Here is a 17,236-nt window from a genome sequence, read left to right as displayed (position 1 = left end):
CAGGCTTTAATGCCTGTAGCTGTTGTCATTTCTATATTCTAATTGGCAAGCTTAGTGCTTTAGAAGTGCACATTCTGGCTAGATATATTACACCCTTTCTTTGGTAATGGGCCCCAGGCAATTTTCACTCTCTTCCAATTTATTAAGAATTTTTGTTTACCTTTGTCCAAATACTAGTCATTAATCACCAGCAAACAGAGCAAACTGTCAAACTCGTGTTGCTCAACCCAACAAAACATTGACTCTGCTTGCAGAGCTCTGGTAATCACTGCAGTGATTTAGCTGGAGTTGAGGAAGGAGCTGTTCCATCATAATCAACCTGAAGACACAGCTGCTGTGTTTGGAGGAGTGGTTCCCAACCTCTGGGTGTCACTGCCAGAGATTCTGTTCAACACTGCCTTGCAGTGAGTGACAGAAATCCACACTGTTGGCATCATTAATGGAAGCAGCAGCAGTTCATAATTTGCAGAGTATTTGAAACAGAGTACCTTGGTGAGATATCTTGATATGCCAATCTACAGCCAGACATTACATTAATTTAAATATTCAGAGCAATGTATAATGTGTGCTGCAGCAATTATCTGGAAGAGCAGTATGGAAATGAACGTGAATCAGCAGCTGTGGATGGTCAAGGCAGTTCTTATTGCCCAGATTTTAACTGGGAAAGCATTTGAGCCAGTTCCTTAGGATCTCTGGAGAATAAAAGGTGGCATGACTTATTCCTTTGTCTTCAGCCTCTTTTTTTTTTTTCCTTTAGCAAGCAAGTAAAGGCAACTGAAAGACCAAGTTACAACCTCATTAGTGTTTTGAAATGTGCTTTTGAACAGATCTCCTACAATGTGCAAGACCAGAAGTCCCACTGCACCTTTCCTAACTATAGCATTATTTATATTCTACCTGCTTGTCCAGTCCCATTTCAAAACATTTGTCATCTTAGCTTCCACAGTAACCTGCAGCAACAAGATTCTGAATTTAGTTATGTGCTTTGAGGGAAAAGTATTCTCTTTTGTTTGTTCAAGCCTGGTGCTTGATCTCTTCACTTTCCAAACCTATTTCCAAGCTATTTGGCCTCTTCTGCTGTTTATGCTGGAAGTTTGTATTTAAAATTATATATGCTGCTTTCCTTCAATAGATTCTCAACTATTTCCCATTTGTCTCTATTTCTCATTGATTGTGATCTTAAATTCTGCATTTTCTGGAGTTCTCTCCCATGTATCCACTCTCCTTCTTTCATGGTCTTCCCCCCATTCCTACCCCTCTTTTTTCATCATTTTCTGGTCTAGTTTTAAATCTCTGTGACTGACTGCTCTCCATATCTGGAACAGCATTATGCCAAATCTATACCAGGCACCTTAGTTTATTAAATCCTACTGCTAAATATATTTATAGAGATTCACCTTCTGTGCCCAACAATAATTCCATCACCATGCACTTGTACCTCTGCAAAAAAGATTTTTTTTAAAAAAATTGGTGTAAACTGTGGAATCCATTAACACATGGAATTGAACAAATTCTTCTACCTCTCTCTGTTATAGATTATTTTGTCTTTGTCAGTTCATTTGCCTGCAATCAAATTTTTTTTATTATACTTCATTTCTATTTTGATGTCCTCATAGGGGGCCTTCTCTTTCCTTTATTTCTCTGACTCACTTGTACAACTCTCTCTATAAAGGTAGAAACTGAGTAGAACAGAAAATTGAAAAAGACCTGAGGAGGTGAGGCTACATTCAGCATTCTTTCAAAATTAAGCTTGATGAATAGCAATAGATCTTTCAGTTTGCAAATATTTTCACTACAGATCATCAGTAAACTGTGCAGTGATTTTGGACACCTTATCTTTATAAATATGTAACCAAAACCACATAAAAATTTTGGGAAAGAAAGGAAGCAGCATCCTTGGGGAGCAGCATGCTCATCAGTAATCTTGGCTGCTCTATGTTTTGGTGTTGAGATCCTACAAGTTGAGGTGATTGGACTTTTCTAAAAGTTTCCTCCTTTAAAGTTTTCTGAGTTAAAGTGTCTCACTTGCACACACACATCTCAGAGTAAAGACTTTCTTTGCCTATGGGAATGTCTTGCCTTTATGTGAACAAAGCTTGAGCTTTGCAAAAAGAGAATTGAGCAGAGTCATGGTGTGATGTAACAATAATAACATTTAGTGCTGAAATAATGGGAGGATTTGGTAAATAACCCCAACATTGCCCTTTCAGCAATGAAGACATATCAAGAATATGAGACTCAAAAGACTTCTTAGGACTTAATTAGAAATTCATTGGATGCGACTATGTGTGCCTTTTAGTTTTGAGATTTTTCTTTTTTGTATCTTTGTTTGAATTAAAAGAAAGAAGTCTCAGTATTGAGTCCTTAAAACAAAGGTGAAAAGTTTTTCCTATTCCCATTTTACATGAAGTAAAGATAAATTAAAAAGCACAGAAGATAACTTGCAGAAAAAAAGGAGCCTGGGCTTTCAGCTGGAAAATAAATAAATATAAGAGCATGCTCATGAGTACTTGCTCAGTCTCAAAAGCCTTCCTTCCCCCAAGCTATCTTCTTCAAAGGACAGCCCTTCAAATTGTGTTGAAATACTCTAATTTTACACCAGTGCTGTAAACTGACATTAAGGCATTAAATCATTACCACAACATTAAAGCTGACTTCTCCAGAAGAGTTTTGGTTGGGCTGGAAGAGGTGATCCAGACTTTAAAGCACAATGCAGATGATTTTCCTGCAGTCAGATGAATTAAGAAATTGTGCAACAGACCTTTTGTTTCTGGGCTGAAAAAGAATAGTGTTTAGTTGATATTTTCAGGTATGAGAAGTCTGTCAAGAAACTTGTGGTGGAGTTGTTGGCTTAATTTTATGGATGAATTGTCCAACTATTATCCCTGAACACTCTCAAGGCAGCTACTTTGAAATTGCTTTTTCTTGATAAATACTTGAATAGTGGGCTGTATAGTTGAGCTGTATGAACTGATCTTTCTTCATTTATGATGACTTTAGAAAAATAAGATACAAATTTTTTTTCCAGATAAGCTTAAAAGTATTTTGGAAAGGTCAAGAAAATAACATTCCAAACCACACTAAAACTTCTGGGGAATATGCTTGGCACTTCTACATTTTTACATTAAAATACTGTTTCTCATTCAAGAAAACTTCTAAAATGAAGTGATTGTGTTATATAACACCTGTGGTTTTGGATAATGTCTTTAATAGTGCATAACTCTTGAAAATATTTGATTTTCTTTATGCACATATTATTGGCTGATATGATAGTTGTAATAGGATTTCTGAAAAGGAAAAGATTGTGTGGATATACCAAATACATTGCTTTTGGGTTTTTTTTGACTGTTTTAACTGACCTTCACCATTGTTGAGTTTATTATCACTGATTTGTAGTAGCAAAGATTGCTTTCTAATTTTTCCCCTTTTGCTATTTATCATACCCCAAATTTTCCTGAACTTTACTTCAATTTATCCTTTTTTTTTTTTTTTGAGATGCCAGCTTGTAAAGTTGCCATGTCTATGAACATCAAAGTAATCTTCATGAAGAAAATATTAACTCAGTAATTTCACTTGAGACAAATGATGAAGTTATAGTCTAACAGTTGTTAATGATCTTTTGTTTCCAGCTAGATAATTTATTATTCAGGAAACCCAAACCATAAATACAATATTAAAGTGACTTAGTGATTTTTCTAAATTGAAGCCTTTCTTGCACCATGAGTTTCTAACACCCATAACTTTATATTAATATCTATTAGTAATAATTATTCTATTTTTGCTGTTTAATTTTTAAATTATTAATTACCTGATGAATTTTTCTGGAGTTTATCTTAGCCTACATTTCTCTGTTATATAGAGGAGAAATATTCAATAAAATATTTCTTAGATTAATTGACATTTTTCTTAGAGCAACTAAGGTATTTCTCCACTTGTTTTCAGTATTTCATTCTTTCAGTATTCAAACTGACAATAATGTGAAATATTCCTAAACAAAACTTAAAAACCTTCCTGACATCACTCTTCACAGCATAGGTTCAATCTAAATTTGTGGTGGGACCAAACTTGTCTTTAGCCCTTCCTCTAAAATGGAATCCTCTATGCTGCAATCACAAACTATTTATCTTCCAGCTGAAACTGCCATTATTAATCCTCATGGCAAATGCAGAAACAAAAAAAAAACAAAGGCAGAGAAAGGACAGAAGAAAGTTTGGCAAAGAAAAACTCAAGGAGTGGGCAAAGTGTTTATTCTTCAGATATTGCTGTGGGTCACTGCACCAGTGGGTTTCTTTTTCCCCCAGTGGTTCTGTAGTTGATATTTTCTGCAGGTTTCCCAACTCTTGACTGGTGGGAAGCAGGGAGGACAGAGGGATGCTGGCATGTTGAAGTGCTTGATGGAAGAGAGCTCTGGGTGGTTTTCATCATTTTGGAGCAGGAGCTGAAATCTCTTTGCACTGCTTTGTGCATCACTTTGTTTAAAATAAATGAGCAGATATGATCAAGCATTATTTATTAAAAAAACCCTGTGATTTCCACTGGTGAACTATCCTGCTTGATGGCACAATAGTTAAGGTACTAAATATCTGCCAGCCTGAAGGGAAGCTGGGAAATTTTAGCAAAATTAAGTCTTAATTGCATGGATCCCACCATTCATAGTTATGCATTATACAAAGCCAAAGAATCATGGAAAAATTCGACTTTGTGTATTTGGGGACAAAAAACCTCAAAACCCCCAAAAAAAAGAGCATAAAAGATTGACAGCTGGAAATGTAGGGCCTTATTTTCTCAAGTAGGGTAATTTGGTGATAGGGATGTGAGAATTCAGTGTATTAGTCAGAGACAGTGCAATGAAGTGCAAAAATCTGTGTTTTAGGTTGCACAGTGCCAGTCACTTTGCCAAGGTGATTTTCAATAAGATACAGCAATCCCACTGTGATAAAGTGTTTCAGATTAGTGTTGGAACCCTTTGATTTTACTTTGAAATAAACTTATTTAGAATAGATGACAGTCCCTGTTATCTCTGTTTACTAACCTTAGAATTATTGCCATGAGTTTGGAGTTGTTTATGCAACTTCATTGATTTGCCCTGAGTTTCTCTGAGAAACAAAAGTAGCAACTGTAATAAAATAGAGATCAACAATCTGTTTACCTCTATTTAGTTTCAACACATGTCCTTAAATAAGGAAATTTTGGAAAATTCTTTTTACCTTCTTTTTCTCAGTGCAATTTGGGCTGAGCTTTTTGAATTTATTTTTTTTTATATGTGTGCAGAAAGAGTGAAGTGTCATTCTGAGAAAGCTGTCATCTTTGTTCAAGGCTGCTGGTGTCTGAATTTGTATTGTGCATTAGCTTTTCCTTATAGGTTTTCAAGGGCCAGCTGCTGGTACTTTATTTCATTTAATTTTGAATACTCCTATTTTATGGCTTGGAAAAACAAGGAAATATGGCTTGTCTGCTTACTTAAAAAGAATAAAAATGAACATCACAGCCTTAATGTGATTTTTAAGCAGTGGCAATGGTCCTAGAACACCATATTAATATTGATAGAATGGTGTGCTTCTGGGGAAAATTGTGCTGGCTTTATTCATACAAGATGTTTGGTGGCTTTTGTGGTAACATTTTGTCCTGAATGCAGTGAAATTGGCACTGCAGGTATATGGATAACTGCTTTTTTAAGTGCAATTTTGAGGGGTTTTGATTTTTGGTTTTGTTTGGTTTTTTTAGCAGAGTATTAAAATGAGCCTCAGGAGATCTGTTCTGAACTCCCCTGTCAGGCTCAGAAGTCTGTAAAATATAAGACAATCCATTTAATTCTTCTGTGTTCATTTCTCCACCTGTGAAATGGGAATAATACTGTCTCTTTTTTCCCTAAAGTTTGGTCTGTACTGCCCAAAAAATGATCTTATACATCTTCAAGGCAGAGGTCCATTTTTTATTGTGTTTATATTTGTTAATGTAGAGCTGTGAACAAAATCAAGTCCCTATATATATATAATACATATGCTTTTTTATGAGTAAGGTGCCTTCATTTGTGGCTGTGGTCACAAACAGTGCTCTAACACTTTTTGTTTATTTAAAATGTTGAATTACCAAATTATTTTTCTTAGCCTATTGCATGCCCTGCAAATTTCACTTAGCTTCTTTCATGCAAGTTGCATAAGGTTCACTGCAGAACTTGCAGCTAAATTAATAAGAAAGATGGGCTTTTATACAACACAGATCAACTCCTTTAAAACAATAGGCTTTGTTATTAATACTACTATTGAATTGGAAAGGACATTTTGTAACTGCTGGCAAAACTTTGCTAAGTTTGGGGAAAAAGTTAGGTCTTACAGTACTTCTGGAGTAAATTGTAATATGTATTATATTAATAACACTCCAGAATATTGAAGCTTAATCTTTCTGTTTAATGCTTGGTTTGATTTGTCCTTATAGGTGAATCTTGCACTAATAACCATTAATAAAGTAAAACTTAGAAGGTTTGAAAACAGAATCATCAATATTAAATAATTGTCCTACTTGAGAATTTAAATTTTTCTTGCACTAAAATAATTTTCAATATTTAATTACGTGTTTAAGTGATCATTTTGTTAAAGTTATCCTTTTTAGGAGATCTGTGTGTGTAACCTGGCTTTAGCACAAATAGAAATAAAGCAACAAGGCATTGCACCCTGTTAGCTTCCTACAGTCCAAATGCTGCAGATAACACAATCTTCCCCCCCAAAACTGAGCAGCAATAGGTAAATACCTTGTGAGACAGTACATTGTGCCACATTTTATTGTTCAGGGAGCTGTGTGAGTGTCTGGGCTGTGGCAAGCAGCGAGAAGGGCGGGCGGTGAAACGGGAGCGTGCTCCAGCATCTCCAGCCCTTCCCTGCAAACTCCTCCTTCTGCTTCCTGCAGCTGCAGCCAGAGTGCTTCTGCTGGTGGCAAACCCAGGGGAGTGCTGTGGGGAGCAAAACCATCCCTGAAGTAAGCACTGAGGGCTTCAAGGCCAAACCCGACAATTTGAGAGCTGAGCCGCCAGGGCAGAACTCAGATGTTCATGTCAGATAATTTCCTGTGAAATGCTTGATTCAGGATTCCTGGGGTCCCTCTGTGCAGCTCCACCCACTGAGAGTGCAGCAGTCTGCTCCAGTCTCCAGGTGACAAAGCCAAATTTGTGGCAACCTCTGGTGCTGTGCAGAAAGGTCATGGTTTAATATCCTGTTTTAAAAAATACCTTTACTTTATTGCTACTCTTAGAATTTTTAGCAAGTGCACATTAAAAAGCACATAGTCCCAGTGTCTACTAAAGCCTAGATTCTGATCTGTGCAAGCAAAGAGTGGGTGCTGCCTCTACTCAGCATATTCTGCTTGTTAGGGTGCCCACAGAAGAAATGGATTATACCTAAATATCCTTAATACCCTAAATACCCCTCCTGCCTTCCAGCTCTGCTGAGGATCTGGGCAGATGCACTTTGAGGGAGAAGTCAAAGCCAGTCACTGCTCTCAGCCCTGCAAACTTCTCCTCCCTTGCCATGTCTTCCTACCACACTGGGGAACTTCCCTCCCACTGCTTCTTCCTTCTCACCTTTCTGACATCCACAGCTGCTTGTTTTCTGGCAGCTCTCACATCTGTCCTGAGCCTGACCTGGCTTTGCTGGTGGAAAATCACACACCTGTGGTCTTTGTGAGTCCTGCTGTTGCTCTGGTGCACAAAATAAATGAGATACTCACTACAGGAGTCCTTTCCAGACAATTCAGGGAAGTGAACTTCATATTTCAGTGTCAAATGAGATGGCATAATCAGAAATAACTTGCTACTACACCTTGTTTTTTCATATTCATCACATTTTTTGTTTTGTCATAGGCAATTCTGGTCAGAGTGTGTGTTGTAAAATGTGCCACAGTGTGATATCAGACCCTCAGTGATTTGGGATGACAGCATCCTGCCAGTACTAAATGCTAATATTGAAATGGGCTTTGTTCTTTTGAGTTATATTCTTAACTTTCTAAGGACAGTATTTGGGCCAGGGATGTGCTGATTCCAAGTTTTTGCTTGGCTCTGAGAGCAGAAGGAAACAGGCTTTTTTAGCTGTAACTTTTAAAACTTTATCCTCCTTCATTTGCTACTGAAACCTATTGCTTTTGAAATAGGGGAATAAAATGAAAAAACCAAACACAAATGAACAAGCAAGCTATAGAACTTTCTATAAGAAAATTATTGTTTTTTCCAGTTCCTGATTTCTAGTCATTTCAGTCTAACTGTATATCTTGCAATATGAATTCATCCACTAGAAGACTTTATTGGTATAACTAAAGATATAGATTTACATGGAGCTTTTGTTAAAAGGGTTTGGGTATTTTTAATGACATCTGATTTGCTAGCCCAAATGTCAAGCACATAATTGCCATTTCAGAGTTTCATAAATCTGAATCAATTAGTAAAAAGAACCCCTTGACCTTGTGTCCATGAGCATTCATGATCATTCAGTCTGAGTGCTAAGGAGCTATTGGCACATGATGTTCAAGCTGAGTGATCCTTTTGTTCAATCTCATTTTCTTGGAGCAAGGTAAATGCAGCTCCCTTTGAGTTTTAAACCTTGCTAAATTATTTAGTGCTACATACCACAGACTGATTAAATTTTTCACAGAGTAGTGAGATTGTTTCCCAGGTAGGTCATCACTCAGTTCAGTTTACCACTTAAAATTTCTTTCATTCTCAGTCAAAATACAGCAAGGACCATCCATCATTATCACTCTGTCCTTTAATTTTTCTGTCAGCCTTTGTCAGGCTTGAAACAAAAGCCTTTACATTTTTATCAACTGCAGCTATTGTTGTCTGATTTGTGCTCAGTCATGTCAAAATATCGGTTGTGTTTTTATCAAAAAAAAGTCAAATATTTTCAATAGGTCAGATCTATCTTTCACATAAGCCCACTAAACCAAACAGAACCATTTCTCATTTCTTTGGAAATGGAGAGTAAAAATGCTCAGGGCCAAATTGGCAGGAAGAGTAAATTATCCAGGCTCCCTGCACTTAAATGGATGGATGTCTTCTGCCTTAGCAAGGAGAGCACAGCATCAATTCAGGGAGGAAGGAGAAGCAAGCAGGAAATTCTCACCAAATTCCAGTTCAAGCCTCACCTGGATAACCTCTGGAACAGAAGTGTCAAAGGATTTCTGTGAGTCCCTTGGTGTGAAGGTCAAGTCCTTTTCTATTTCCAACAGCTTTTATGGAAACAATTAGTTCTCCATGAGCTGTTTGCATTTCAAAGCTAGCAAGATGATGAAGCTAATACCAACTTAATTACGTTATTGGATTTTTGACTGAATATCTGTCTGTCAACAAACACCCAGTTTAGAAGTGAGGTTTCAAAATTAATGGAGACAATTATTTCTTGACTTCTAGATCTCCTGAGCATGGCTTTTCTATCCTCTTTGGCTCCCCATCTGCAAAATATAGCTATTTTCTGCTTCACAGGAGGCTAAGGATTAATACCTTAGTATTATTGAAATAGTAATCTGGTGCAGTGATTTGGGTATGGCTACTTGAATTAAAAAGCTGCACTCTGCAAGGTCTCTTGGTCATAATGATCCTTGGTACTTAGTGGCAGGAGAGTCATAAACAAAGATTGATTTACAGCTGAACATTGTATACAACTAGATTCAGAAACTGCAAGACAAGGGAGCAGAATTCAGTTTCACTCCAGCACAGCTTTCTTGGGCAGAAATCTGCAAATCCATCCTGTTAAGATCCTCCCTGACAGACAGCTCAAGAGGACAGATCTATGTCGTCCCTTTGATAGGATGTTCTGAGCAGCTGCCAGCAGGGAGCTCTGATGACAATGTGTGCCTTGCTAGTGAAATAAGACAGGTTTGCAAAAAAAGTCCTGCAGGACTAGAAGCAGGTCAAATTGTAATTCCCTTTCTGGCAAGAAATGGAGCAGCACACCCTCTAGGGAGCACAGTGATCCATATGGCTTAAGCAGAAGCCTGTGCTGTTAAGTATTTTTTTTTTTTTTTTTTTTTTTTTTTTAATCCATACTCTATGTGCTTTTGGGAGCTTCCAAACCCATTTGCCTCCTACACCTGCAATGCATGATAGACTGAGGAGCACTGGACAGTACTTCTAGTTTATTTCTTGAACTGCATAGTCTGTATTCTCTTATGCAAAAGCCTTTTCAAGGCAAAGACAAAGTTCTCATGAGAATCCATAAATCTTGGAAGAACTGATAGGAATGTTTCCATCAGAGTCAGCATGCACACAAATCTTCTCAACTTGGGGATCATTTCAGAATGCTGTGCTTGGATCTGGGCTGTCCAGAGTAGGATTTAAGGATGGGATGTGGTCCAGTCATTCCAAAAAGTGCTGTCTGGAGAGCTATGAGCTATTTGGTTACTTTGCACATTCCTGTTGCAGACTCTCATGTTGTTAATAAAGTAATTCCACTGAGCAGAGCCTCGAACCTCAGCTGGTACCAACCAAACCTTTCTAGAGTCCAGAACAGACTCAGATTTCATTGCCTGGGCAGTGCAATGCTCCTCAGGCTGCTGATTCCTGGTTTCTCTTGTGCTGTGGTCTTTAGGAGCAGGTCCTGGTATTGCTGTGGACAAAGCAATCTGCATGGTTTGCATGGTGCATTTCACCTCACTCTGGAAAGAAACCAAATGCTAATCCTTGTTTTTGCATCCCTTTTGAGAAGAGATATTTTCTTTGAGGCTTCTGCCAGGCTTCTACTTCGATGTTTGCCATCAGAGTTTATGACTTTCATCAGGAAAATAATTCCTGCACAAGTTTTCATTATTCTTAATCTGATGAGATCACATCTGTATTAAGACACTGACATATCCTAGTTCATGTTAGCTAGAATACTTCCTAGATAGCTTTTCATTTTAAATAAGAAATCTTGTTTGAAATGCTTCAATCAGAAGAGAAAACATAAAGTTCTAAGTTCACCAGTGACTCATGTAAGTTATTATTTGGTTAAATAGGTAAACAGAGTGATTGCAAATTGGATAACACTGTCATAAAACTATAACTTGTCATTGCAGTCTTAAGTAATTGGTGTTTAAGAAAGATAATGAATGGAACCATGAGTCACATTAATTAGTTTTACATACAAGGATGATGTATAAATCTTTTCTAATAAACAAGGTTTTGCTCTCCTTATGAAGTAGGTGGAGTTTTTTTTTCTCTTTGCTTTAATTTTTAACAGATACTTATCAGGGAAGGAGTTTCCCTTTATGAGAAGAAATTGCATAGATCAGTATATGTGACATGTATCTTTTTAACATGTTAATTTATTTCTAATGCTTGTTATACTCAGTTCTATTTCATTATTGTGGGACTCACATTCCAGGTAATATTATCATTATTCCTGGTGATTAATATGGCTACAACTGGGAGGGTTTTTAAAAGCCTGTTCTAATTTTTCTGTCTTGAGAATATTTTACACTGGGAATTTGATTAAATATCAGTGTACATTAGATTAAAAATCAGCTTACAGATGAAAGATGGATCTGACACTGTTTTCTGATGGCTTCAGAAGTAGAACATCACACAAGTGTAGATTCCAGAGAGTGTAGTGATGTTTTTTATCAAAACTAGATGAATACAGAAATAGTAGGTGACATAGATATTAACTAACAAGGAGACTTTTAAACTTGGAAAATAATCTGTCATCCAGCATGGAAATGAGGTAAGTGTGCTACTTTGAAGCCTTAAGAGGGTAATTATGCAGTGTTGATCTCAAGGACCCTGTGTCTGAAGTGTGTTCTGTAGGGCCCAATACTGAAAAGCTCTGAGCTACTTCAGCTTCCATTGATTTCAGTCAGAATTGATGGTACTCAGGGACCAATTGCATTTCTTTCCACAGCAAGGGAAGACAGATTGTGGGTCAGATTTTTGCTCTTTTATTGCACTAAATAGCGCCCTTCAGAAATATTTTCAGTGAAATCAGTATGGAATGGGTTACTCACCATCAGCTGCTGAGAAATGAGTCCTTCCCTTTCAAACCTGCAATATAAATAATCTGAAAAATGCCAGATGCCTTTTATGTCTCCTCAGAAGTGCTTTTCTCCAGTTCTCTTCAGAGCTCTTGTTTGTTTGTTCTTTAAAAACTGCAATCACCTTATAAGCAAAGTCCTATTGGTCTTTATTGCTTTTGGCAGTGTAATCAAAGTATTTTCTATGTGTACATCTGGTTATGTTCTGCTCTGCACTGGAGCCTTCTGCATCAGGAGTTGTTGGTTTCTCTGCAGAGAAGCAGTCAGGCTCCCAATCCTGGCATACCTGAACTTGCTTGAGCAAAACCTGCAGGGTTTTATAGGATGCTGTCATCATTTTATGTATGGATTTTTTCTGATTTGCATGCTTTTTTATCAGTAATATGTTTATCATTTCTGATTTTTGGTTTGAAGGTGTTTTAGAAAAGCACTGATGTGTACTAACAATAAATTGTGAGCATTAAGGATGACTGAAAGATGACTGTGCCTGCCAATTAGGGTAAAGATTTTGAAATATACTCTGCTCTGGATCTTAGCAGACAACTGTGTCTTAAGCAAATGTGTGGGAAGAAGAAAAGCAATCCGGAAAAAGCAGCTCTTATAGTTAGTAGCATTTTCTCCCCTTTTTCCCTTCATTGAGTCTGTCTGAAAGTGGGTGTTTTAACATGCAGCCATTTCTCGTTAACATGTGTGTGTTTATTTTAGCATGATGGTGTTGTTTTTTCCATCTCCCACTCTGACACAGCATGTTTCATCTGTGTATGGTTTCCACTACGTGAGACATTTAAAATGGCTCAGCGAAGAAATGGATTCTTGCCACTTAAATTGTCACTCTCTCTTTCTGTGGAAATGTGGTCATTTTAACAGAGTTTTAAATTTCATGTACTCAAAGATTGACTATAAAAATTGAGAGTGATAAATGTCAAGAATTTAAAGGTACTCTGCTGTACCTGTAATAATTTATGTTAATCATGTTTTAATTTAGTCATTTTCAACATGCTTGTATTTACAAATTAAACCACTATTATTGTTCTCCTTTGTTTGCATGATATGATTTTATTTTTTTTTTTTTTTTGTTTCCACTCACCAGATGTTTTCAACACTTTGCTTCCCACTACTGTCATCCCCTCCCTTACCACTGCAACAGTCACAACCAATGTAGCCTTAAAAGCCAGCACAACCACATCTGCAACAGCCACCAGCATCAGAGGTACAGTACCCTTCTTTGTTATGGCCTGGGAAGCACATGATAAATAGGAAATTCAAGCTTTAATTTTATTTTTTTTTTAACAAGGATGGAAATTGCTAAAGAGAGGGTGCAAACGTTTCACTTCACTATATATTTAACAGAATAATCCACAGGGTGATTTGTGGGTTAAGAAAGATATCATATGACCTTGAATGTTGTCATTGCTCTAGCAGTGTGCATGTGAACTTTGACAGGATGCTTAAATTATTTGTATACATTTGCATTTAATTTTTTAAGGTTAGTAAATTAGCTCTGATGTAAAATGCAAGCAAGCTATTTTTAAATAAACATGACCTTTTAAGACTGGTTATTTTGGGTGCTACCATTTGAAATGAGCTAGGTGTCTCAGCACTGGAATTTCTGTTGATGAAATCTTGCTTGATAACAAAGAGGCATTGCATTGCATCATCCTTGTTAGCCTTTTGCAGTTTAAGGCATTCCTAATTTAGGGGTGTTGTTATCTCACCAGAGCTAGAGTAAATGAGCTAAGAGTTCTCTCTCCCCTCCCTGACCCCCATCTGTTGGGGTTTTTTTCTGTTATAGCTTCAAGTAATGCTTCATTTCTTTATGAGCAAAATATAAAGGTTATTTTACTTTTTTATTCAGTGGCTGATCAGATAACTGTTAAATAGGGAAGATGTCTGCAGAAGGTTTTGCAGATTATCATCTTCTGGGTAGCTACAAATCTCTTGTGGTAAATTAAATGGCAGAAGGTTCCTCTGTGGTCTCTTGAAAGCTTTCACTGCACAAGAACAGAGGAAATTATATTCTTTTACCACACTGCTAGTGTTGACATGATGAGGTGTAGTTAGGCCAGGAAAGTTAAGACAGTTATGAAATCTTTTCTTTCTGGAAGTGTTGCTATTAGTCAGCTGTAGTGACCTGCCTATCTTGCAAGAATAAAGATTGTGATGGTGTCAGATCACCTAAATTCTTCTTCCACATGGCACAGATATTTTAATAATGTGCCCTTCATATGATAAACTGACATCAAACCTAAAATTAGATTTTTTAATCTTTAATGTCACTTTTAATGTGAAATTACTATTATTTTAATGAAGAGAAGAAGTGTTGTAGTGGTCTTTTTTTTTTCAGAAAGAGAAAACTAGACCATGGAAAACAGCCCATTGCTCATGGGTCTGAGAGGCTGCAAGAACATTTCCTGAAAAGGAACAGAATGATAGGAATTGTCATGTCTTTATAAAAGGGAGTTTTGTGTAAAGCACAGAAGCTTCCAAATTCCTGAGGGCTCACATCCTGGAAGGACAATGCTCTTGGTGTGCTGTGCTGATGTTTTCTGCCCTTCATGAATTGTTTTCTTTTGTTTGTTATGTGGTTGTAACTCTGTCATTGTTATGATTGTACTGATGTTTTTAGTGCATTGTCTCACCTCCTAAGTGTGGTTTAGGGCCTCATTTGCTTTCCTATGGAGTGTTCATTTTCACTATTTATGTGTCCAGCATCAATAGAATGGTCTGAAACAGGAGAACTCTCTTCTAAATTTCAGCTCTAATACATGGGGGAATGCATGCAATTTGATGCTACATTTACAGAGATGCTGCTTTAATAGAAAGTAAAAGAAGGGAAATTGGGTGATCAATTGCTGAAACATGAGCACTCACTTTTCCCAGAAAGAAAGAAGTGAATGCAGCAAAATGGCTGAAAAGATGAGACCACTTCAACCTCAAGGAAGTGGTAGATAGAGTTTGTTGGGGAGATAATTGAAGGGACAAATGAGTGTGGGAAGTCCATTTCCTCAAAACCTTGCATTGAAAGGAAAATGATAGTTTAACCCAATGCAGAGAAAATGTAGGGCACATGATAAACTAATGAAGTTGGTTTTTTAACAATCTAAGATATCAAACCTCACAAAAACACGAAAACAAGAGGTTGCTATAGACATAAATCATGGAAGATATCAATGTGGAAGGAACAGGAAAACAGGCATGAAACCAGGTGCAGAATGAAATGAGCAAGTTGTGAGAAATTTAACAAAAGTGTTTAGAAATACACTAGATGAATAACAAAAATAAAGAAATCAATTGTAAATACTGAGGACAAGGCTGAATTAATTGGTATTTTAGCCAACAGTGGAAGACAACTGGAGTGCTGTTTCTGATGGGGGTAGGGGGAGGTGTCACTGTGAAAATTGTCCACAAATGGAGACAGATCAAAGAACAAGGACAGAAAATTATAGATATGCTCTGCAGGGAAGCTAAAGGCAACAGTTTGTTTGGTTTTGCTTTCAAAACAGAAGCCAATATGACTCTGATGAAGAGTTAATTTCCAAGTTCAGTGGGGAAATGATTCCCTGAATTAGTGGCAAAGACATTTAGTGAAGACACTTTGTAAATGCAATGCAGACAGTGACTTCAGATATTCAGCAATTTAAGTTCTATGACTTCCTTCATGCTCCTTTCTTTCAAAGTGCTTGATTCCCATGGCAGAGGGAATTGGACAAGATGCATTTCCTTGGGTCTCCTCATCCCCTCTCTTTCTTGAACCCATAAACAAATAATGTTCACAGACTTTCAGTGCCTGCTGTGGAGTTCTGCCCTCCTGAAATACAAGACTGAGCCTCATCTCCAGTGTCAGAGCACCCACCCCACAGAGAATGACATAAGAGCCATTTCAGAGAAGGTCAGGTTTTTCACTACTATCTGTTGCTAGCTGAGCAAAAAGTACCACATAAACATATTTTCCTTTGACAACTCTGCTTCATATTACAGTAAGATTTTTGACGTGAAAGAATTTATAAGGACATTAAGTTGAGAAACTATCCATATATTCTCAAATATCATGTTTTGTTTTGTTTTTTTCTCTTTGTCTTGCTTTGATGGATCGTGCCTTAAAGAAACACTTTTTCCCCAGATTGTAGGGTAGTGAATGCTATTTAATAATATCCTTTAACATGGTTACCCACAGCTGGCATTATAAACTTTCTAGACAGATTTAGATTTTGTTCTAAAATTAGTGCTTAATGCTTAAGAATCTCCTTGGGTGAGTTTTGCCAGACACTCCTCTGTTGTGCATGACTTTGACATAGTGCATTTTGAGTATGTGTTGCTTCACATCCAGTCACAGGAAATGTCTTTTCAGGCATAAGATTCAGGGAATAAAAAGCCAATGGAATCTGTGTATCCAAGGCATTTTGAATTCTGATTATTGTACCTTCTCATTACCAAAAACTTTAATTTACAGGACAAAAATCTCCAAAATTCATCAGTTAATTCTGGAAGCATGTGATTCATTGCTGTCCTAATTTGCCTGGCATTTAGTAAACAACATGAAAAAAGCTACTGATCCAGTTGGATGACAGCATGATAATTCATAAACTTTCAGTTTAGACAAACTTTTCACTTTTTCAGACAAATATATGCTTGTTTTTGTGCTCAGTCCTTCAGGAATTAATTATTCTTTTGCTGGTACATTACCTACTAAGTCAAAAAACCCTAAACATAATTTGATGCCAGTGAGGAATATTGCCCTTTATATATTTGTCAAGGGTATCTTAAAGCCTAATAACCGTGATGAGGAATGTACAACAAAATGAGAATAAAATGTATGAGAAGAAACAAATCTGGAGGACTACTGAAAGAATAATTATGCACTGTATGAGTAGATGTCCTTCTATCAAATGTTATTTGTGAAGGCTGTGCATGGATCCATGCACTTTTTCCCTTTTATGATTGGGAAGAGGCACAAGAGGATTGTGGATTTGTCCCAACAGTGAAACAAAGGATGCTTCCATTGGAGAAATGCCTTGTTAGTGTAAAGCTGATTTGGGTGGTGCTGTGCCAACCTTTCCAAGTCCTGTAGGTGGAGAGGGAGTGTGATTAACAGTCTAGGAAAAGCCACCTCAAGTCAGAGCAGCTCTGAGTTTCTGGATTCACAGGGGGGAAAAGGTTGCACCCCAAATGTACAGAAAACCTTCCCTTGGGCTGTCATTTTGTTAATCACAAACACACACACACACAAACAGAACATTTCTTTTGT

The 17,236-nt window shown here is 37.1% G+C and overlaps 1 protein-coding gene across 4 annotated transcripts in view; it reads left to right on the top strand.

The window, feature by feature from the left end:
- Positions 1-17,236, top strand: part of CADM2 (cell adhesion molecule 2) — a 548,264-nt gene that overhangs the window by 491,496 nt on the left and 39,532 nt on the right. For 2 of the 4 annotated variants that reach the window (XM_056493471.1, XM_056493481.1), the window contains one exon: positions 13,082-13,201. The exons of the other annotated variants lie outside the window; for them this stretch is intronic. In XM_056493471.1, coding sequence (XP_056349446.1) covers positions 13,082-13,201 — 120 coding nt within the window. The remainder of the gene's footprint in view (positions 1-13,081; positions 13,202-17,236) is intronic. 4 annotated transcript variants of the gene reach the window in all.

Source organism: Oenanthe melanoleuca, chromosome 1 (genome assembly GCF_029582105.1).
Source record: "Oenanthe melanoleuca isolate GR-GAL-2019-014 chromosome 1, OMel1.0, whole genome shotgun sequence".
Classification (NCBI taxonomy): Eukaryota; Metazoa; Chordata; class Aves; order Passeriformes; family Muscicapidae; genus Oenanthe; species Oenanthe melanoleuca.
The sequence above is the reverse complement of the archived record's forward strand: the minus strand, read 5'-3'. Positions and strand labels throughout refer to the sequence as shown.